General features: G+C 38.6%; 1 protein-coding gene across 1 annotated transcript; it reads right to left on the bottom strand.

Moving 5' to 3' along the window:
- Positions 1–5,855: 5,855 nt before the first annotated feature.
- Positions 5,856–23,954, bottom strand: exosc9 (exosome component 9). The gene is made up of 12 exons (XM_077525472.1): positions 23,769–23,954; positions 23,498–23,592; positions 17,094–17,213; positions 16,841–16,943; positions 16,627–16,764; positions 12,588–12,670; positions 12,074–12,206; positions 9,414–9,502; positions 9,182–9,328; positions 8,929–9,092; positions 8,776–8,854; positions 5,856–6,846 (listed from the first exon to the last, which is right to left on the bottom strand). Exons 1-12 carry the CDS (start codon positions 23,832–23,834, stop codon positions 6,783–6,785), a joined length of 1,281 nt encoding a protein of 426 aa, XP_077381598.1. The 5' UTR covers positions 23,835–23,954; the 3' UTR covers positions 5,856–6,782.
- Positions 23,955–24,209: the final 255 nt, after the last annotated feature.

Genomic DNA, 24,209 nt, shown 5'->3' with positions numbered 1-24,209 from the left:
TGCTATGATTACCACAAGCATGTACTTTACCCTTCAAATACTTTAAGTTGTCCTTTTTGGCTGCTTGTCTGTCTAACTTCCTGTTCCCGTTGGCTTTGGCACCGTGCCATTAAACAGACTTGTAGGAGAGGAGAATAAGGCCGTTTTTATTAGCCTATAGGCTAAGGAGATTGAGGACTGTAGTTTTTTTTTTTTTTTTGTGATATAAAATGGTTAAATGCAAATGTCATGCAGTCACCAAATTACTAAATGAAGTTATTGAAACAGTTTTATCAATTGTAGTACATTTCTGCCACTCTCATATTTTTTTTTTTCTAATATCTGATTGATTTCTTCAATATCGCCTCTATCTTGGGACCACTGGTGACAAGAGTTGCCTGTAAACACTTGGATTTGGAACCAGTGGATGTCTCGTTCAGTCTCTGTGATGAAACATTGTATGGGATTAACAGATCAAATAGATGGCTGGAGAAATTCCATTTTGTTGTTTGGGGGGACCGTAGAGGTGCCCCTGACCAATAGTTTGCCTAAGTGCCAAACTGCACTGTTCGTGCGCGGCCCCTGAAATCGGATTCATAATTCATCATGATGAATAGCCAGTTTGCATAGCTTCAATATGCTGTAACAGAGCGTCAAATTGAATGTGGCCTTGGGGGACTAATCAAGGGTTGATGTTGTTCCTTAGATATACAAGCGGGCTGCCACTAGTTTGCGATAGTACATGTGCGCTCCCAGTGCTGCTTTGTCCAGTACTTTTCCACTCACGTCTGCATGTGAATGTGAGTATGCATGTGCAGGGGGTGAACTTGGGGGCAAGTGTGCCTCTGTGGGGAGAACAATAACGGTAGTACTTTCTATATGTTAGAAAAAAGGGAGGGGGGAGGGGGGGAAAAGTGAAAAAATGAAAGTGCTGAGAATTCAGTCACATGTCCTTTTTGGAGGATACAAATGGCCTCAAACATGAGCGTCCGAGCCAAACAAGGTGGTGGTCGCCTCTGTTTTAAAAGACCATCCATCTAAGTCACGTTCACAGGGCGTGTTAAGGAGTGCAGTCGCATGTGGCTTTCTCTTTAGGTGCAACTATGGTGGCACACAATCCAACACCACTTCTCAGAACTTCATAAATGTCATGCCACACATCTACCCGCGGCACTGATGATACTCTTGTACATTCACAGGGTAAATACAAAAAAACAGTGTGACTGTTTTCTTTTGAAATTTGTCATTGGTGTTTTTCTTTGGAACTCTTAACTGATTCAAAAGGATTTTGCAACTATTTGAGTGCTTCTTGACAGGGATAATTATCACATTCACATATTTCATTCAAGATCGACTCTTTCTTAAAGCGCTGTCAAACAATAGGATTTATTGGATTCATTTGGATACTACTCATGTGGTATTCTTACAACTAATATAATGTCACCTATCCGGTGCTCTTCTAAGCCCCAAGTCAGATCAACAAATGCAGGAATGTGTATGTGTCTTGTGTGGGGGGTGAGTAGGCTACCATCAATTACTACAGTAATCGCATGAAGGTTACAGTAATTTAGATCACATCTGGTGTGGACTCGGACAAAATAGCAAGTTTTGCTGCAGAGATGAAGTTTGTTCAGACAAACCGTGAGAATTTGCAGACTCCACAAGACACGGAAGACACGGCCTGTTAGACGCTAGACGAGTTCACAGCATTACTGACATCTTGTGGAATGTATTCTACATTACAACTGTTATGTTACAGCTTCTCTGATCTCAGACCAGAAGTGAAATGGTCAGAAAGAATTACTTGTTCAAACTTCACGTCGTAGTGTCACTTGTGCGCATCAAAAAAGCAGTTTCTTCATTTTTTTTTTTTTGTTTCAACACCTTGCAAATGTTCATCACATCCAAACAAATGAGTCAGTCAGGATCCTCAACTGAAAAGTTTCACCTCATTTATGGAACAGCACAACCGGAAAACATATTCGCACTATTTAGGTAGGAACACATACACAAAATCTCATGTAAGTACAGAATCTAAATTGTACAAAAGTGAAAATGTATTTTTATTGTCAATTATATACAATATGCATGTTTATTTTTTTTAATAATTAAAAAAAAAACGTGCTTTTTAAAGCTAGCATACATTGACACAAATGTTATTGCCACAGCTTTGCTAACATTAACTGACAATATAATATTGAATCAGTTCGTGAAAAATATACAACTTGAGCCCAATCTTTCTGATAGGCGTTTGTGTGCTTGGCGTAAAAACAAACGCATCTTCATCATTTCCTGCCGGGACAAGTCTAGTTTTGCGCATTTAGCAATATAGGCCTTTGATCATTTATTTCCAAGATGGGAAGTAAATATTCTCTGTAATGTCATAAGCCTATCAATAAAATTGTATCAAAACAGTGTCAGCTCAAGTGTCTTATTAAAGCTTGGAACTGATGAAGAGTATAGGTCGCTTGCACATCGTAATGCATCATGGGAGTTTTTCCTTCGGGCGCCATATTGGGTGTCCGCCGGTTCACAAGGTACACTCGCGAGTTACACGGTAGAGCTTATCAACCTGATGTAATTTTCGCAGTATTTTCACGATTTACCGGAAGATCAAAAACAACGATACAGGCAGAAGGTGTCTCTGTGTGGCGGGATTGATCCTAATTACGTCCTGACCAAGGGTGATTTTTTTTTTGACGGAGAAAGCTTGCTGGCCAAATGTGACATCACTGGACATCTTTCCCTACCTCGTGTTGACAACATGCTCCATAACACGCCAACAAATCCCTGGAGGCTTACAATTATTTTGTAAGCGGGTGGATACAGAGTGTAAACTTTAACATCGCATCAGAAGAAACGGTTGCTGTTGCACGTAAGTAAACCACATGGTGTTGGTAATTCTGCACACAAAAATGTTGATTTGTTCTCAGGCTTCCTGTTATCATTGTGTTTACATGCACAGCTGGGTTTACCTGATGTGGTTTTTCTAATCATTTTATAACAGGCAAATATGGCAGAGCATATAAGAATAAAAAGTAACTATGCACAGCCTCCCCGTGGCTTAATTAAATTTAATGCTACCCTTTCACTAGTTACATGTTACTTAATCAACTTATTCTAAATGGTTAAGGTTAACCACTCTCAGAGGACGTATTTTTAGTTTCAGTTTCCAGTACAATAAAACGTGTTCATGGTAACTACTGAGCATACTGACAGCTTTTCTTATGATCTCACGGTTAAGGAGGCTGTCACAACACCCAATTTCTGTCTGGTGCCGGATGGCAACAATTCCCATCACTTGTCACGACAACACCAATAGTATTACCAGGTATGTATGGCTTTACTTTTTGTAGTTTCTTATTTAATTCTATGTTTCATATTTTCATTACAATGTTTGTAATATTTTCAGATTCAGGCACAGATGAGTTTAACTGGACGGACTTCTGCGACTTTGTGGTGTGGACAAAGTGTGATTGAGCGAGTCCACCCAGATCGCTCGTTTTGGCCAGTTGGAAAAGCCAGAGTTTTTTTTTCCCAAAATCCCCTCCTTACCTGAACTGCTCGGGAGAGCATTTACTAGATCAGCAGTGGACTTCCAGTGTTCCTGCTCAGCCGCTGTCACCTACCACTTGCTCATGTACTTCAAAGATGCGGAATAAAGTAGTTTTTTGTGCTGCAGCAGATTGTAAAATCAAATGATATCACTTGAAGTGTGCCAATCTAGACTGCCAAAAGGACAGTGGTTTTGTGACAAGTGTGAAACAAGGATTATTGGGAAAACTGTAACACAGTACTGGTACTTGTCTTACATTAAACAAATTTAAAAGAGAGCAACTTTTTCCTCTGTACATAGTATAATGAAAGTCATTGCGTACCCCATCAACATTACATCATACCGTCATCTCAGGATGGTAGGCACCTGTGCTAAAATAAACTACATTAATTAACAGTTCAATTTTTAACCCTGAAATTACTACATCTAATCATTATTCACTTCATTTTTTGTGCTTTTAGAAATAATAGAGATTTATGCCATTACTTTAAGAGGGACCATATTGCACATTGAGTCAAATCCTGTCATTTGTATTATGTATAGCTTTGTAAACAAACCCAACAATAGAATTTGTATAATCGCTGCCTTTATTAGCGCCAAACAAACAGTCGCATGTTGTCCTCCTCCAATGCTTTGATGCTCGCCTTCGTTTCCATCATGTCATTGGCAATCATGTCGGTGTGGCATGAGATCCCTAAAGAAAAAAATAAAGAAAAAAATCACAAAAAAATACGGTACCAGTAATAGGTTTAATATAGTAAAGTAGTATAGTTTTTTTGTCAGTGTAAAAGAAATGTACACATTTTGTTGCATTTTTTAATGTATGAACATTGCTACAGGCAAATACTTATTTCTATAAACACTTCCAAATGTCTCTAAAATATAAGGTGCGTGTACACACACAAACAAACACATACATTCACTCATGCATACAATATATCATGTAATGAATTCTGAGTGGCATACCAGAGTCAATGATGTCAGCAGTACTTGAGGGTACAGGTTACTGGAGCCATCTGGCTGCATAACTGCAACAATCTCTGCCACTTCGAGTCGTCTTTTCTTTGCTTGTCTCTCCTGTGCACGTTCATATCTTGGCACCGACTGGGCTGAGACATAGATGTTGTAACTTGGGACCCAACTTTAATGTTGGAGCCCAGTCGGGATGATTGGACAGAAAAACGGGCGCAGGGCGACCTGTTAAAATAAACAAATAAAATATGGAAAGACTGGTTATTTTACCGCAGTAGGGTGGCCGTGAATAAGTTCTTTAGCATGATGTGTAGGCTACCGGGGGTCTTTTCTTGCATCAGCCCCTTCTGTCTCTTTTTTTTCCAAGTTTACATTTTGCCACCAAAAAACATGTTATCGGCATTAAAAGCCCAAGACTAATCAATCCAATTTCAGCAGTAAACACTTTGCACTGGCACTACTTGGGTGAAAATGTTCGATGTTAGCTTTCGGCTAACGTCCGCTAGCCAGCTTGTACTACGGAACTTGCTTGCTCATGAATCCAAAACATAAGCAACTTGCCCATATATGGGCGGTCAAAACGTTATTAATCCTCATGCATTAAATAAAGGTAAACAAGCTTACCACTCACAAAGTGATCGCTGCACACACGAGCCCAAAGTAACGACTTCCCTCCGGAGTCCGCACTCCTCTGTCTCCAGGCCCTGGTTCCTAATTATTTTCGGAATTCGGAAAAAAGACCGACCATTTTCCCCCTTGGCTTTGTTCGAACAGCCAACGATGCAGCAACAATGTACCATTTTAAACGCAGAAAACAAACGTGATAGATACGTGTTAGACCGAATCGCTACGTAAATGGAGGCCACCCAGCATGGCGACTACGAGAAATCCGAGGCGGAAGTGACGACATGTGCAAGCGACCTATATGACCAATTGTGGCTCAACTGTTTTCTTAGATTCCACCCCTCTCGAGTTTGGTCACGTGACATTCATAAGCTGAGCCATTGTTTGGTCGTTGCTTGAGCCCTGAACAACTGTGATGTCATTTTCAGTCGACAGCAAATGGCAACATGGCCGCCCCATGAGATAGAAAAACGTTTGGATTTTGCTGCTTAAATTCATATTCCACAAACGCAATATTAATCAGAATGTTGTGTTTAGACTAGTGGGGTGCGCCAAGAGCATATTGTAAAGAACCATTTTGAATGAAAAGACTTTACATGTGACAGCTGCTTTACTTCCAAACATTCTCAACCCCACATCATAGCTAAGCAATGAAAATAACTTTGAAAAGACAAAAAGGAAAAGTTTCTTTGTTTTACTAAAGGAATTGACCACATTATGCACGTTTTCGATTAGTTACAAACTCAGTTTATTGCATTTAAAAAACTGTTAACAGGAGTGTTGTGGCTCGCTAAGCAGGAGGCGCATACACTCATCGTGCCACGTTCCACATTTTTAATGGTAGTGATGTTTCCTTACTAGTTTCAAAATGGCACATTCTACCTAATAGGCAGCAGTGTGTTTATCTCCAGCCATATCATTGAATATTCTGTTTCATCTTACAATGGAAATGTTTAAAAAACAAAAAAAAAGACATGACATGTTTTGCAGACAACGGTCATTTTCACTCTGAGGCTTTAGAGTTGGTGTCCCAAGTTGTTCCACATGTTGCGGCATGAGTATGTGGATGAGTTGGTGTCTTTTTCACTTTGTGGTGGATAGGATACCATTACCACCACCATCAAGTCAACCAGGCTTGAAGGGGGGAGGAGTTGAACTTGAAGATCTGGCTTCTGGCACCTGCCACTGTTCAAGACTGGAGGGGGAATGTACTTGTTTAATGATTTGTTTGGGGTATTTCCTTCTTTTAAATGCACTTCAGGTATCACTTGTTTTAACGTTGACATTTATTTCTGTTTAATTTTTCTTATTGAATTAATTTTGCTTGATTTGTAGTCATTCCTCCCTCTTATTTAAACCACCTGAGTTGTCTAGAGATCAGTCTAGTTGGAGTTTTATGTTAAGTTGACCTCTTTTAAATTGGGCCCAAAAATTAGTTGATGTTGGACTTTTTTTTTTCTTTCTTTGATTTTCTAAAAATTGATTTTTGTTTTTTTGGGTCTAAAATTGAAACACCTGTGTCTTTGTCCATGTTTTGTCCACTACACACTTATTCCAATTTACCAATCTATTTAATGTATGCAGATTATTTAGCCTGGCTATATGAGTTGCTGCATTTTCTTCTGGTAACACAGCGCTGTACTGCTTTCTCTCATTTTCTCTGCTGTTTCTTTGATGCCGCTGGCCCCTTCAGGTGGGAACTTGAACTCGTCTTTCTGTAACATACAAACACGGCACCAAGATAAATCATTTAAAAAATGTTTACCACCGTGATTGTGACATATACACTGCATAACTCAATTGGGAAAATGAAATCATTTAGAGGGGGAAGTAACCCCGGATTTACACCGGTTGCGTGTGCGGTGCGGCTGCGGTGCGGTGCGTCTTGACTGCGTGCTCCGGACGCGTCAATTTTTTGGCCAATCCACACCGGCTCCGCACAGCTGCGGTCCGGCAGCTCCGTCGCCGACCACTTCCCGCCGTGTCTCGCGTGACCGCGCGCGATCATGTGGCATTAAAAACAACGACAAACACACAGAAAGTCTGTGCTCAACAGAGAAGCAGAAAGAGAGGTGGACTTTTATTATTTTGTGGCTTTCTACCTCCAATATAAACCTCTCCTCGTCCATGTTCGCTGGTGTCTAAACCGTGAATGAGCACCTCGCACGTTAACTCCAGGCCCGTCTACGCCCACATCACGTTTTGCTAGCATGCTTGCGAAATAGGAGCTGGCGAGTGTTTTATCTTGAAAGGTAACTGGAAATTTATTTTGAAACTGCGTCTGTCTTCCTGTCCCGCTCGATGTGTTTTGTGCTAGCTTGCCATTTGCCGGAGGCCTACCGCTGCGGCGTCCGGCAAAAATAGAAAATAGGTCTATCCTTGCGGAAGACCTGCGGCACGCCGCAGCTGAGACGCAGTCAACACGCAACGTAGCCGCAAGCGGTGTAAACTGCACCATTCGAATGAATGGAATCTAATAGCTTGCGTCGCCGGAACGCACCGCAACCGCGCCGCAACCGCAACCGGTGTAAACCCGGGGTAAAAGTAGACTCAAATGAGACGTATGCATGCATACCTCCTTCTGAATGGGGACTGTTCAAAGTCACGTTCATGGAGTCAGCACTTTCCTGCCTGCCATTATTTGAAACCGCTTGCACTTACTAAGCCCAAATAAAGTTCAGATCTTTGAGTAGGCTTTTCCTGACATTTTTGGACTCACACCTTATAAGCACAAAAGGTGAGGGGTACAATTATACACAAATAATGAAGTACACCGTGGAACCCTGCAAATACAGTCATCATCAAGTAGAGACAAGACACCACAACCAGTGACTTTACCAGAAAATGAACTGTTACGTGCCGGTGGGGGGTGGGCACGTAATTGATGGACATGACAGGGGAGACCCACGAGACACGAACACGCAGACGCAGATCACAATATTGTAAAAAAAAAAAGAAAAAAAAGAAAAGAAACTAATCCTAAAAAAAAAAAAAGCACAATATTGTGCTTTTGTACATAACAGCAATGCATATAAACCACCTACAATCCCTAATAACAATATTGAGGCACTTACTTGCTCATGCAAGCACACATTGATCGCTTCACAAGCAAATTAGGTTCCCCTTCATCTGACAATTAGCATAGATTTTAAACGTAGAAGGCCAAAACATCCCTAATGAAAATTAAATTGTACTAATAAACTAGCCACTAAAGGGTGATAGAACTGCACAAATGGAAATCAACCTAACTTTTTTTTTTTTTTACCAGATGCGTTCCTTTTAAATATTGTGAACATGACGACGACAATATTGTGGCAGTTTTAATAATACGATATCACGATATTGCCCTTATCGTTACATCCCTAGTAGATTGTGCTGCTTAATTCATATTTCACAAACGCAATATTAATTAGGATGCCATTTAACTAGTGGGGCTACATCTTATTGTAAAGAAAATGTTTTGGTTGACGTACTTTTTTTTTTAAAACTACATAATGACTTAATTTATTTCCACAATAACTGGAAACTTGCATGAGACTACTCCCACCTGCATTCGGGTTAAAATGTTGCATTGAGGCGCCTTTCTGTCAAGACAAAACAGTTGAAAAAGTCCACGCAAGCTCTGGTCGACTCAGGAAACTTACTTCTGAACTCTGTCCGTTGTCTCTGTTTGAAGTATGACCACTTCATCTTCTTCACTGTCAGATATTTCAACCACATCTCCTGGAATGAAAAACAAACTCTCAGGTCAGTTGATTGTTTACCTGACATTACAAAAATTGCTTCACCTTCCCTACCCTGCGCTTTTTGTGTTCTCTCCACTTCCATCACTGTTTCTTTATCTTCATCACTGTTGGAAGCTTCCTCTTCATCCTGTTCATCTTCCTCCAATCCCCAACTATTCTTAAGTCCTTGGCCGACCTGGCCCATGCCTGGGAGTGGCACAACCAGTGACTGACTTCTAGAATTGGTTCGTTAAGGATGCACAATGGTAAAAATAGAAAAAAAGAAGTAAATGCAAACAGTGGATTTTCACATCAGATATGATACGTTTGAGGCGGGACTTCGGCCATCAGGACAATATCATTGGCCCGTTCGGTCGCATCTGTCATTTCCACTGATGTCTCCTCCTTTTTTAAGGCGGTGATTCGCTCTTGAGGCATGGACTCGGCAAAGCCACACTTGCCGCCTGCCTTCCTGGTAAATATTCATATTGAATTGTTAGCACTGAATTAAGAGCTTAAGAGCTGGGCTTCCACCAAGTATGTGAATGTGAACTAACCGGGTTGTTTTGTCATTCTCCAGGGCCTGTGTGATGAGTTCTGTGATTTCAGACACTTTGACGCTGGCAATTTTACTGCATCTCATTACCTTCAATGCCAGAAGCAAAAAAAAAATCAAAAAAAATCAAATAACTCTCTCTTTTCCAATTTTGATCCATGCTATGAATTTCACTAGTCTATTAATATACTATGGAGGACCAAAACTGCCAAAACTCAAAATAAATAAATAAATAAATAAATGACTAAAAGTTGAAAATAAAAATTTATATTAAAAAAATAGTATGGAGGAGCAAAACTGCCAAAATTCAAAATAAATAAATTACTAAATCGAAAATTATCAACAACAAAAAAATAAATATAAATGGAAATACATTTGGTCATTTATTTATTTATTTATTCATTTATTTAGCTATTTATTTCGTCATTTATTTGATTGAATTGATTTATTGAACATATAAACATACAAACAAAAAGCAGAGAAACAAAGAATTAAAAAAGAAAAAGAAAAGAAAAAAAAACATAAAATCATCACAGTTTACATGTTCAAACGGGAGTAGGAAGAAGTTAAAAACTTATCTAGTCCTACCCCTTATACATTATATATTTAGACTTATCTCATGATTAATACAATACTAGGTTAATATTTTTAAAAATAAAATATTTAAACCTGGTTATGAATACAAGTGCATTTGGACATGCGTGCATTTGCCAGCAACATATGTACATGAAATTCCTAGACATATACCATCATACATTTATAAATCATGTACTCATTCATACTCATATATACAATTTTCATGCTCTTATCTGACACAAGTAATTTTTTTTTTTAACTTTGCTTTTAAACAATTTTTTAAACTCAACATGTGAGTCACATCTTTTCAAGTCAATTCCCAAATTATTCCACAAATTAACACCTTTTACAGATACAAGTTGATCTCATTTATTTATTTATTTGGTCATTTATTTATTTAGAATTTTTGCAGTTTTGGGCTGTACTGCCAAGTCGAAATGTTATTCAAATGAGGGGGCGATCCTAAGCGTGTCTTTGGTTTGACTCCGCCATTGCAAACTGCCTGTCATTGGCCGAGTGAGTGAGCAGCTCGGCGAACAAGGACGTCTCGCTGGCTTGCAATGGAGAGCTCCAGCAATGGACGACGAGGATCACTGTCACCTCAACTTACGACTTGAGTTGCTACACAACAAGTGAAAGCAGACAGTGGACAATTAAGATAGTAGTCCATTGCTGGAGCTCTCTGCTCTCCATTGCAAACCAGCAAGACTTCCTTGTTCACCGAGCTGCTCACTCACTCGGCCAATGACAGGCAGTTTGCAACGGCGGAGCCAAGCCCAAGACACGCTTAGTACCGCCCCCTCATTTGAATAACATTTTGACTTGACAGCATGGCCCAAAACTGCCAAAATTCAAAGTAAATAAATGACTAAATAAATAGGGGCTTATTCACTAAAGGTTTGCGTTGCCTTTGCACCGCGCTAACCGGCAAAAATGGAGCAATCTGCGAGCGCCTAATTCACTAAACACGCGCAAATGGGGAAATCCGTCACTAAGTGCTCTGCCTAACAGATTGCGTCACAGTGCACCGGTGTTATTTGCGCGTATGTAAATTAGGTAATTTGCATAGATTTGCCGCAAAATATGCCCACCCCTATGCAAATGAGACTCATTGATATGCAGCGTCTAATTCACTAACGCCAGCGCAAATAGCCACACCGCGTTTGCGTGACGCAAATGACGTTTTTGGAAAGCATGTATTAACCTGCTGCAACCTATCATGACAGCAGTGCGTGCCATTTGCAGCACAACATCCACGGCAGATCACGCAGAGGGGAGCGAGAGAGAGAGAAAAAGAGAGGGAGGGGGAAATTTCTGTTTGTTTTAGGACACATAACGTAACCCGGGCTGATCGGCACTGGCGGGGAGGCATTTTACGATCATTTCTTACGTGCCAGTTGCAGACTGTACGCCCACGCCAACCTCGGAAAATATATTTTTTTAAAACGATCGCACCAATAATTTGTACTTTATGAATGAATGACGTCGTTGTCGTCCTCTCTGCTCTGTACAGCTTAATGGCGCTCTAAACACTTACAACCTCGCTTTCTGATAATGTCATATTTCTCGCAACTATTACTATAACAACCATGTTCTTGGTGCAAATCCATTGCCATGTGTGGTAAATCAGGTGCAAATTTGCTCCAAGCTGTCAGTTTTATGGGCGTGTTTGCGCCGATATATGATTAGAGCAATATCCTTAGTGAATAGGTGGGTAACTGGGCGCAGACTGCGGGTGCAGTTGTGGTGCAATATTTTGTGCTATTACCGGACGCAGCGCATTCTTAGTGAACATGCCCCATAAATGACTAAATAAATAAATAAATAAATTACTAAATAAATAAAGATAAATAAATGACTAAATAAATCGATAAATAAATGACTAAATAAATACATTACAAAAAGTGAAAAATAAAAGATTTATTTCCATTTATATTTATTTTTGTTTATAATTTTTTTTTTTATTATAAAAAAAATATATATTTTTTTGTATATTCATTTTTATTTTCATTTTTAGTCATTTATTTATTTATTTTGTCATTTATTTATTTCGAATTTTGGCAGTTCTGGTCCTCCATAATGAACCTGCTCTTTGAGCAACATGATGCCACCACTAGACTGGATGGAGCAGATTTCCCTGTGCTTGTTCATGGCAATCATGAGTAAACTGTCCATCACACGCTCTTCCCTTTCACATGGATCTACAAGCAGGTAGGTCCTGCAGAGAAAACAAGAGGCACAATAAGTACATAACCTGGCCTTGACTCTATTTCTGCATATTGCCCCTGCACAGTGGACACTATGCTTGGTCCAATAGTTGCATCTAATATCTTGCTTGAAAAAAAATACAAAACCAAATCAAAGTAAATGTAGTAAAAGGAAGCCTGTATTTGGCTTAACAACAGGTTTTTGTTTCAAAATGCTGGACTGCATTAACTTTACTCTAAACTGAAAGATACACTTCTAGAATTTCCGGTGTCTAAACTCTAATTAGAATCATCAATGGAACTATTTTTAACAACACTATTGATGTCTAATCTCTATGTATTATTGTGAATGTTACTCATATAAAATCTGTGTCTTTATGGTGCAGCCTTACCCTTGCTGGAAAAAGGCGAAGGTGACACTGATGGGCATGTGGTAGATGCTAAGAGGAATGGGATCTCTTTCTTCTGGACTATACTGAGAGAGCAGAAACAACTGGCTACATCATATGCACAGAAATGGACAATGGCATTTAGAAATATGATTATTCACAGGAAACTTGGGGAAAAGCAGAAAATTCCACACGACAGGACACTGGCAGTGTCCAGTAAAAAGCAGTGTTAGAATAGGTTTGGAATTTGCGTTATAGTATTTATTTCGTTTTGAGTTTTGTTTTTTAAATTCAGTTAGTTTGAATTAGTTTTCAGGGTGCTCGGTTAGTTTTTATTAGTTTTAGTTATTTCAAAAATGCGTAGTTTTAGTTCAGTTTTACTATTAGTTTTCGTTGTTAAAAATGTGTATTACTTGTGTGCAATATTTAATAAATAGTGACCATGGTAAAATGAAAAACGCAACGCCCTTCTTACCTAGCGTTACGTTTCGGCTAAATTAATTGAAAAAGGAGACAAGGCGAGCCATTGGAGGCTACCAAAAGTCAAACACGCAAAACTGACACCCGGGAGATACGTCATCTGAAGGTGCTTTTCTATTGGCTGCTGCTAGATGACATCACTTCTGTGTGACACACTGTCAAACGTCCTTATTCCGGTTCATATTGAAATAAATATAAATTAAATCTAGGGATGCTCCGACAGAGGGTTTTATGCTGCCGATACTTCATCTCTGAGTAAGATACCGGTATCAGCTGATACAGATTCCGATAACATTGATTATGTGTATTTTTTATTTCCAATTTATTTATAGTGAGTGTTAGCCATTGGCTATATTATCTGGAAAAAAAGCAACCATATCATCACCTTAATTTTAGACAAAAACAGTACAGTATTTACTTATTCAACAGAATTAATACAAAACTGGCAGAGTGCATCAGCTATTCAGCCAAAAAAAATAAAAAATAAAAAACTGAAAAACTCAAAAATAATTAAAAAGATATTTACCAGCCTTTAGTAACACAATCTTGAACAGGTTGACAATAAACAGCGGTCTGAACTCTGCCACATACACATTGCATGATTCACAATATAATAAGGGAAAAAAAAAAAAGTCACATGCAGACTTCATTCAAATAAACTATTCAAAAAGTTCCTAAATTGACACTGCAGGGAACTTGGCACTTGGGAGTTGGCGCAACTGCCCTGAGGCTGGTCTCTCAGGCAGGCTGCGAAGCATGAGCTGCGGGTGATCAGATTTTTGATCGGGAATAAAACGCTTTGTTCAAAAATTCAGATCACGTACTTTTTCACGAATATTGTTCGATTGATCGGAGCATCCCTACAATCACATTTAAAATTAAGCCCAAAGGCTCCTGTATTAAATTAATTCTCAAAGACGAAAACTAAGGACATTTTCACGATAATTATAGTTAATTTTGTAATTGTAAAATGTAGTTTCAGTTTTCTTTTTTTTCTTTTTTAAAAAAAAAGCATTTCCATTTTTTAGAGGTGTCAAAATTGGTGCATTAATTTTGATTTAATTTAAAGTTCCTATAATGCCACTAATTTTATTCGCGCACGATTAATGACCGCCCCTTTACTTAGAAAATAACAATTTAACTCGCAACGCAGCAGAGACATCCAGTCAAAATTTAGCAGTAATGCATTTATTAATAATGCATATATTTGTGGAGACTGGGCTCAAATTGTATTCTTGCAATTTTAAAAAATGTGCAGAATTTCACAAGTTACATCATGTTAAAAGATTAGATTGCTATTATCATGAAAAGAAAAATTAACTGAACTGTCACCAATAGGGCTGGGAATCTGACTGTCTCACGATTCGATTCGATTACGATTTTTGGGTCTAAGGTTCCATTCAGAATCGATTTTCGATTCTCGATTCAAACAATTCAGAATCGATTTTCGATTCAAAATGATTTGATTGACAAATGATTTCTGCTTCAATTTACAGATATGCACCACATTGTCATGATCTACTCCAGTCTGCTTTGCAAGACAAAATGACAAATAGAGACATTGAGGTGTCTTTTTTTTTTTTTTTTTTTTTTTTTTAAATTTATTTATTTATTTATTTATTTATTTTTTTAAACATTTATTAATTTCGTATTGTAAGTGCCTTTTTCCACAAAAACAGCATGTGGGCTACAACTGCCTTTTCCCCTTCCTCTTCATTTCTAATTTAAATAAAATCGCTTTTTGGATATTAATATTGATTCGATTAATAAATGAGAATCTTGATTCTTTTATGAATCGATTTTTTGGCACACCCCAAGTCAACAATACAGTAAAACCTCCGCTGACGAACGCTTAAGCTCACGAACTTTTCGCCTCAAGAACATTCAATTCGCGAGCATATAGTCTCTGCTGACGAACTAGTTTTCGGCGGACGAACCAAACCATGCGGTCGAACAGCACCACGGTGGCGGCCACGAGAAGCTGACGCACGCTCACGGCGTCCCAGTTCGTCACCCCCTTTCTTTTAGTGCGGACGCGGTTTGTGTTTGATAGACATTTTGGACCATATTGAGTGTACTTTTGCTATTATGGGACCGAAAAAGACCCCATCACAGGCTAGTGTTAAGCCTAATGCTGCGTTCTCACCAAAAGTGAGGGACGGTGATTCGGTGGCGCGTTTGCATTGTAGTCAATGGAGTTCGCGCCACTAAAAAAAGCGAAAGTGCTATCACGTACCTCAAAATAGGAGAAAATAGTGCCACGGCTGTTTAGTCCCAGGAAAGAAGTGAAAGTAGTTGGCGGTGCTCACTTTTTGTTGACTCGCTAAAGTGCTCCACTTCCTTGTTCACCAAGGGACACGCCTCCTCCGCTCCGGTGAGCACGAAAGCGCGAATGAACGGCAACCGTTCCATAAACACTACGCGGTGAAACGCTCGCGAATGAAGTAAGTCTACCATTGCTACCATCCTTAAGAACTACCATCACAAAGGTAAATAAAACGACTTTATTATACAGTACAGTTTATTTCTTTAATTACAATACAATAGCACATTTTATACTTAAAATAAGGTATATTTTTGTGTAGTTTTAAGGCTTATTTAGTAGAAAATTATGTTTTATAGGGACCTGAGAACGGATTATTCTCATTATAATAGTTTCTTATGGGAAATAAATGTTCGGAAGAAGAACTTTTCGCCTTACACACACTTTCAGGGAACCAATTATGTTCGTGAGCTGAGGTATCACTGTATCTTAAAAAATGCAATAATGCCATCTAGTGGCAGAAAAATGACCAACACAAATCAATATCACCCTTTTTTTTTTAGTACATCTTTTTAATTTTAACTCAATTTTATGAATTATGAAATTGATGTATCAATGACTAAAAGATGCAGCCATCTTTCTATTAGTTTAACATTTTTTTTCTGTTTTTATTAAGAGTATGAAAACTTAAAATATTTTCTTGTTCATTAAAACTCATTCACTGCCTTTGACAAGTATACTTGTCAATTGTATTTTTTAGAGCGGTGCTAAATGGGGGCGAATCTGAGCATGCTCCACTGTAAATATCAAACTTGGAAACAACTTTACTGATGCCCAACCACCGGTAGATGACATCATTGCCCCATTTTATGGGAAATAAACACAGTTTCAGAGTCCATGGGAGAAATGGCTGTATTTTGGCAAACCTACATTTTTCTGCTGTCAATTATAAAAGAACGGGACGGGACAAAAAGTAGGGAGTCTATTCTGTTATTTGGTAGATTCGGTTTATATATAATTATTGAATGTAATATCACGTGAGTATTGGAAATGTAAAAATTTTCTATAATGACTGGCAGTGAATGAGTTAAGAACAGAAATAAAAATTGTGATTAATAGTGAGTTAACTATTGAAGTCATGTGATTAATTACGATTAAAAAATTTAATCACCTGACACCCCGACCATTTTTATTTTGTTTCGTTAACGAAAATGTTTTTTGAATTTTAGTTAATTTTAGTTAACTAAAATAACCTTGGTATTCAACATTACTGACTCAATCAGAATATTACTGACTCACCACAATGACTTCATCTCCCTGGATGCCAACATCAGGCCGTCTGAAGTGGCACAGAGCGGCGATTGCAGCAATGCTGGCAGCATCCATCAGGTTCCCATCATGATTCAGCATGTGTACATCCACCCGAATTTGCCATACCTGCTCATGCAAATGTAGCAACGTCACCATCAGCAGTAGAGAAAGTGATTTTTTATTGTTAACTGTCGAGGTTCACCTTTTCTCCGGATACCACACACAATGACTCCGTATCAATACACTTGGAGTTCCTGAAGCATCTCTCCAGCTGTCGGTTTAGCTTCACTAACAACTCTGACTGCCTTCAGAGAAAGAAAATCATGAGGCATTTTTATTTTTGCTGGAGTAATTGAATGATACAATCAGATCTTTTAAAGGCCATTATGGGAAGTCTCCGCCACCTCCCCATCATCCAAAGAGAATAAAGCAACTGCATATGTTTTTTTCTTCACCTGCCGTGTTCGAATGTAGGTGAAGCCATTGGTGACAGCTCTATACTGAAGAACATGATTCCCTCATTTGGTCGGTTGTCTTTGGGGGCCACCAGCTCACAGGACACCTGGGCCATTACCCTGTATAATGACACGCAAAAGCCTCACAAAACAGCTACCGGTAAGTGAATATGTTAACATCAGATCAGCCGTGACCCTGAACAGGAAAAAATTTATTTATAGAATGTTTGACGAGCACACTTCTCACTCACATCTCAAGAAGCATGTTCCTGTTCAGCATTGGGAAATTAAAGCGATACAGAAGACTTATTCTTTAAAGGCGCTGTCTGCCAGTTTCACTCTGGAAAAGGCACTTTTTAAATACAGGATTTAAACAATCAAACTACTTCTCAATTTACAGATCAGGGCTTGTCTTCATTTCTGTTGGTGAGTTTGTCCTAAACCCGCACCCCCCCAGCCTGTATTTTACCATTTTGTGTTTGTTTTGTAAACAGCGGGACGTTTCTGTGGGAAGACAGTATTTACAACCTTCCAGCCAATCGCAGAGCGGGTGGGGGGTGGCGTGTCATAAACGGGGCCGGGCGAACGTGTCAGCTGCGTGACGTCACTCCCGCGGCAATTTGAAAGCACGCACGGATTTTTTTTTTTTTTCCCCACTCACTCACAGAAGCTTACGTGTGTGAATGAGGGAGTGAAGGAAAAAAAAATCTGTGCGTGCTTTCAAATTGCCGCGGGAGTGACGTCACGCAGCTGACACGTTCGCCCGGCCCCGTTTGCGACACGCCACCCCCCCTGGAGGGTTGTAAATACTGTCTTCCCACAGAAACTTCCCGCTGTTTACAAAACAAACACAAAATGGTAAAATACAGGCTGGGGGGGTGCGGGTTTAGGACAAACTCACCAACAGAAATGAAGACAAGCCCTGATCTGTAAATTGAGGAGTAGTTTGATTGTTTAAATCCTGTATTTAAGAAGTGCCTTTTCCAGAGTGAAACTGGCAGACAGCGCCTTTAAACCCAAGAATAATGAATATTTAGCAAGTGCTGCGCTTTGGAGAGATGCCATAAGTAATTATTGAAGATCGTAGTGTGATTCGCTATGGACGAGTAATGTCACAGATAGTGTGGTTCAGGAAGTGGTTTGACTGCTACATGATTGATGAATGTACAATATCTCAAGTGCAGTTGTTAGTGGCTGTGTTGGCAGATCTCCAATTTGCATGTGACAAAGATGATTATTTCTTCATAGAACCAACTTAAAAACAATTTGCGTAGATCTCTCTGACATGACATTGATATTTGTAACTTCTAGTGCAGTTTGCACTCTTGCTTCATCTGTATGGAAGCCCAAAAGTGTCAAAATTCAATCAATAAAAAGGCCTTTTTGAAATAACTGTCCTTTTGATAAATAACAGACAATTATGTAATATGGCCATTAAATTGTAAAATGAGGCATTAGTATTATTATGAAAAGTGTTCATACTGTTCTTTAATATGTAAAAAATATTTTATTTTGATCAAATATTTCATAATGATGATTTTAACAACGTCATACTTTTAAAAAAAATAATGACATTAAGTTTATTTTCAAGTTTTTATAAGATAAGAATTTTTTTTACAAAGTCAGATTTTATTTCATAATGTCCTTTTCCACAATGGTCTTCTTTTACATAATGGCGTTTTACAGCCGAATGACTTGGTCTGTCAATCAAATGACATGAGGCGGAGCCAGTTACGTGATTGGCTGAGTCCCTTATGACATGAGCAGCAGCACTTGCAGTATCGATTCACGCGTGGAGAGTTTAGCGCCTGAAGAGGAGCCCCGGCGGTCACAGGCTTGCTAAAGCATGGATGCGGGAGATTAGTCACTTTCAGAAGTACTCCAAGAAGTAGCAAATCGTTTAGAATCGGATCGTAACGTAAAGGCCTTGTTAAACTTCTGCGTCAGGCTACGGCGTAGGCGATCTAGCACGTGGTCCCACTCACTCACTTTGATTGACAGACCAAGTCATTCGGCTGTAAAACACAATTATGTAAAAGAAGACCATTGTGGAAAAGGACATTATGAAATAAAAACTGACTTTGTAAAACAAACGTTTTCTTATCTTATCTTGAAAAATAAATTAAATGTCATTATTTTTTAAAAGTATGACGTTGTTAAAATAATCATTATGAAATATTTAATCAAAATAAAATATTTTTTACATATTAAAGAACAGTATGAACACTTTTCAGAATAATACTAATGCCTCATTTTACAATTTAATGGCCATATTACATCATTGTCTGTTTTTTATCAAAAGGATATTTATATCAAAAAGGCCTTTTTATTTGTTGAATTTTGACACTTTTGGGCTTCCATACATCTGCACCATGTGAAAGGATTTTCACTAAAACCGGTGATGTTATTTCAATGCACTATTTTTACGTGAGAACTACAAGTACAAGTACTGTGCTCCAGCCCCTTGAATCAGTGGGTGCTGGGTCTGTGGATCTCACTTTGCTTTATCTATCCTTCCCTCCTTCCTCTCTTTAGTTTTTCCTCTGGTCACTTGAGATCTCAATTTATTGGAAGTTTGAAGTTTCTGGGGTTGGCATAAGACTCTGGTTTTGTAACCACACAGGAGGGGTTTTGTTGGTGCTGGATTTCACTTTGATGGATTGGATGTACTGGCTTCTATGGATCTCACTCTGCCTTATCGATCCTTCCCTCCTTCCTCTCTTTAGTTTTTCCTCTGGTCTCTTGAGATTTCGCTAAATTTGCTGGAATTTAGAGGCTTCCGGGGTTGGCGTAAGACTTTGATTTTGTAATCATGGGGAAGGCAGGAAGTGTTTGGTCGGTGCTGGATTTCACTTTGATTTATCTTTCTTTTCTCCTTATTTTTTTCTGACCTTTTCTCTGGTCTCCTGACCATTTAAACTTCACGACTCTGGCAAGATTCTGAAGTACCTGGTTAAGGCGAAGGGTAATGGGATATTTATAAGGCTTTAGGTGAATTAATGAGTATAAATTTATACGTATTTGCACGCACACGCACGCACGCACGCACGCACGCACGCACACACAAAAAAAAAAAAAAAGACTTATCCAAACATATGTACTTTTTTATTTTGTTTTATTTGTTTTTGATAGCCTCACTGGACAATAAAAGCAACATTTTGCAATGAGTACGAGCGAAATATGTGTATATATACTTTTACAAAACATACCAATCAGGACAACTCATTGTCTTAAAAAAAAAAAAAAAGATGCTGATTTTTTCAGAGGTTGACATTCACAAAAACCCATTGAGCTTGACACACTCAGCACACCTGGCAAAAAAGAAAATCCACATGTAAAGCTTTATTATGCCAATTTCAAAGAAATTCTGCTTCCATAGTGCCAATACCCGAACGTTTTTCGATTTTACGTCTTTCAAATTTTTCTATGAATTTTTTAATGTAAAAAATGAGCATTTCAGCTCAATAGCTTCCAGGTCATGTGACCAATTTTCTCAAAATCAGTGTGGGATCGAAGTGCCGGGCCTGCTGCATGAGATACACCTCTTGTTTTTCGATTTTACATCTTTCAATTTTTTCTATTCATTTTTTAATGTAAAAATTTGCATCCGAGCTCAATAGCTTCTAGGTCATGTGACCTGTGGACTCAAAATCAGTGTGGGATAGTAGTGCCGGGCCTGCCGCTTGTTTTTCAATTTTACGTCTTTCAATTTTTTCTATGAATTTTTTGATGTAAAAAATAGCAACCGAGCTAAACAGCTTCCAGGTCATGTGACCAATTTTCTCAAAATCAGTGTGGGATAGTAGTGCCGGGCCTGCCGCATGAGATACGCCTCTTGTTTTTCGATTTTACGTCTTACAATTTTTTCTATGAATTTTTATGTGTAAAAATTAGCAACCGAGCTCAATAGTTTCCAGGTCATGTGACCAATTTTCTCAAAATCAGTGTGGGATAGTAGTGCCAGGCCTGCCGCATGAGATACGCCTCTTGTTTTTCGATTTTACATCTTTCAATTTTTTCTATAAAGTTTTTAATGTAAAAAATAGCATCCGAGCTCAATAGCTTCTAGGTCATGTGACCTGTGGACTCAAAATCAGTGTGGGATAGTAGTGCCAGGCCTGCCGCATGAGATACGCCTCTTGTTTTTTGATTTTACATCTTTCAATTTTTTCTATTAATTTTTTAATGTAAAAAATAGCAACCGAGCTCAATAGCTTCCAGGTCATGTGACCAATTTTCTCAAAATCAGTGTGGGATAGTAGTGCCGGGCCTGCCGTATGAGATACGCCTCTTGTTTTTCGATTTTACATCTTTCAATTTTTTCTATGAATTTTTTTGTGTACAAATTAGCATCTGAGCTCAATAGCTTCCAGGTCATGTGACCAATTTTCTCAAAATCAGTGTGGGATAGTAGTGCCGGGCCTGCCACATGAGATACGCCTCTTGTTTTTTGATTTTACATCTTTTAATTTTTTCTATGAATTTTTTTGTGTAAAAAATAGCATCCGAGCTCAAAAGCTTCTAGGTCATGTGACCTGTGGACTTAAAATTAAAGTGGGATAGTAGTGCCAGGCCAGCCGCATGAGATACGCCTCTTTTTTTTCGATTTTACATCTTTCAATTTTTTCTATGTATTTTTATATGCAAAAATTAGCATTTCAGCTCAATAGCTTCCAGGTCATGTGACCAATTTTCTCAAAATCAGTGTGGGATAGTAGTGCCAGGCCTCCCGCATGAGATATGCCTCTTGTTTTTCGATTTTACATCTTTCAATTTTTTCTATTCATTTTTTAATGTAAAAATTAGCATCTGAGCTCAATAGCTTCCAGGTCATGTAATCAATTTTCTCAAAATCAGTGTGGGATAGTAGTACCGGGCCTCCCGCATAAGATACGCCTCTTGTTTTTCGATTTTACATCTTTCAATTTTTTCTATTAATTTTTTTAGGTAAAAAATAGCATCCGAGCTCAATAGCTTCTAGGTCATGTGACCTGTGGACTCAAAATCAGTGTGCGATAGTAGTGCCGGGCCTGCCGCATTAGATACGCCTCTTGTTTTTCGATTTTACATCTTTCAATTTTTTCTATTAATTTTTTAATGTAAAAAATAGCATCTGACCTCAATAGCTTCTAGGTCATGTGACCTGTGGACTCAAAATCAGTGTGGGATAGTAGTGCCGGGCCTGCCGCATGAGATACGCCTCTTGTTTTTCGATTTTACATCTTTCAATTTTTTCTATTAATTTTTTAATGTAAAAAATAGCATCCGAGCTCAATAGCTTCTAGGTCATGTGACCTGTGGACTCAAAATCAGTGTGATATAGTAGTGCCGGGCCTGCCGCATGAGATACGCCTCTTGTTTTTCGATTTTACGTCTTTCAATTTTTTCTATGAATTTTTATATGCAAAAATGAGCATCTGAGCTCAATAGCTTCCAGGTCATGTGACCTATTGACCCCAAATCATTGCTGCATCATAGTGGCATGTCTGATAGATGATGCACACCTCTTGATTTTTTATTTTAATTATTTTTTTCTGTAAATATTAGCAGTTTAGCTTATTAGCTTCTAGGTCATGCCACATGTGTGACACAAACCTCTTTCTTTTTTCTCAATTTCAACCTTTCCTTCGTTTTAAATTAACTTAATATTGTACATATCAATATTATTTCCCAATATCACCCCACAAGAGTGCATTCCCAGTGAAATGTGAATTGGTGCTGTTACAGTGAAGCATCTTTTAAACGGTTAATAATAAAAAAAATAATAATAATGAAGCCTTTTTAAACTGTTAATAATAAAAAATAATAATAATATTAATAGTAAAAAATAAAATTAAAAAAAACATTAGAAACTGTGTTGAATTCTATTTTATTTTTGGAAACTGATCTTTTATTTTGAAAACAGGATGTCGTACTCCATGCTAGCGGATGTAGTTCTCCGTGCCAGCGCCCCTTCGCGCAGTCTACCGTCAATCTTAGAAAAGGGCGAACAGGTTGACTGCGTAAAAAGAAAAGGTGTAACCCGGAGCGTATCCTCGTCGAGACGGCTTTCCACACGACAGCTCCCGGAGCGTAGAGTCGGCCCGGAGCGGAGCGGGTCGAGGCGGCTTCCTGGAAGCGGCTTTCCCCGACGCGAATGTCTGTCAAATATCGAATATCCAACCTAAAACTAACTTCACCGCAGTGCCTATCTACGGTGGCAAAAGTTCATGAAAACGCATAGAAGTGCGTGAAGCGAGGCAGTGAATGCATGAGGGGGTTGACCAATCAAGCCGAGCAAGAGAGTTGCCGGTTCCGGCAAAATATCCACTGCCCAGCTAAAACGTTTGCCATGACAGAAAACATGATCGCATTTGAGAAAGAATAACATATTACAGTTTATCTTTGTATAGCCACTCGTTCACCTTGTTTTGCCCACTTCCACGAAGCAGCATCCATAGTCAGTCCCAAACATGATCTTTAATTTCCTGTAGTCGTAGGTCTCTCGTCCATCCAGGCGCTGCAGGAAGCAATGGCACGCAATTTAAGACATTTACATTATGTACACGATTGATACGTTAACACAGTTACTGTTTTAATTGAATATTAATGCAATAATGTCGTTCGTTTATTATGATGAAAATCAACAAAAAAAAACGACCAGACCGCGTTGACAAAACGAACGGCAATATTTACCTTTTTCTCCTGGATGGCTTTAAGCAAGAAATCTCGCTCGCAATTTGACAAAGGTGTCTCTCTCATTCTGCTTTATTCGTTTATACTCCAAGTTAATACCCCTATAACATTACTAAAAAGCATGCCACCGCCATTATTATAGCTGTGAACTTCAACCCGGAAACACATTAACGTCACACCAAAATGAGTCTTCCTTTTTGTGTTCGCTGCACCTTTCGCTGTTATTCTAGAATTTGTTCCGCGCACCATCTTTTGCCTGCTTTGTCATGAGCTAGAAGGAAAAACAAATTTTGTTTAGGAATTTTTGTACTTCATGTTACTTTGTTAAACATGAATGGATCAAATGCCGATGTGGCTGCAGACAACAAAGCAAAATAAGGCCGAATAAAGACATACACAACTGTGCAATGTGATATATATAGCTATACGAACCGTGCACAA

Source organism: Festucalex cinctus, chromosome 6 (genome assembly GCF_051991245.1).
Source record: "Festucalex cinctus isolate MCC-2025b chromosome 6, RoL_Fcin_1.0, whole genome shotgun sequence".
In the NCBI taxonomy this organism is placed as follows: domain Eukaryota; kingdom Metazoa; phylum Chordata; class Actinopteri; order Syngnathiformes; family Syngnathidae; genus Festucalex; species Festucalex cinctus.
The sequence above is the reverse complement of the archived record's forward strand: the minus strand, read 5'-3'. Positions and strand labels throughout refer to the sequence as shown.

Coding starts and splice junctions, on each gene's coding strand:
- exosc9 (XM_077525472.1), bottom strand. CDS start 23,834: ATGAGAGAGACACCTTTGTCAAATTGCGAGCGAGATTTCTTGCTTAAA. Junction 17,214..23,497: donor GTGGAAGTGGGCAAAACAAG/GTGAACGAGTGG, acceptor GTCATTATACAG/GGTAATGGCCCAGGTGTCCT. Junction 8,855..8,928: donor GAGAACACAAAAAGCGCAGG/GTAGGGAAGGTG, acceptor TTTTCATTCCAG/GAGATGTGGTTGAAATATCT.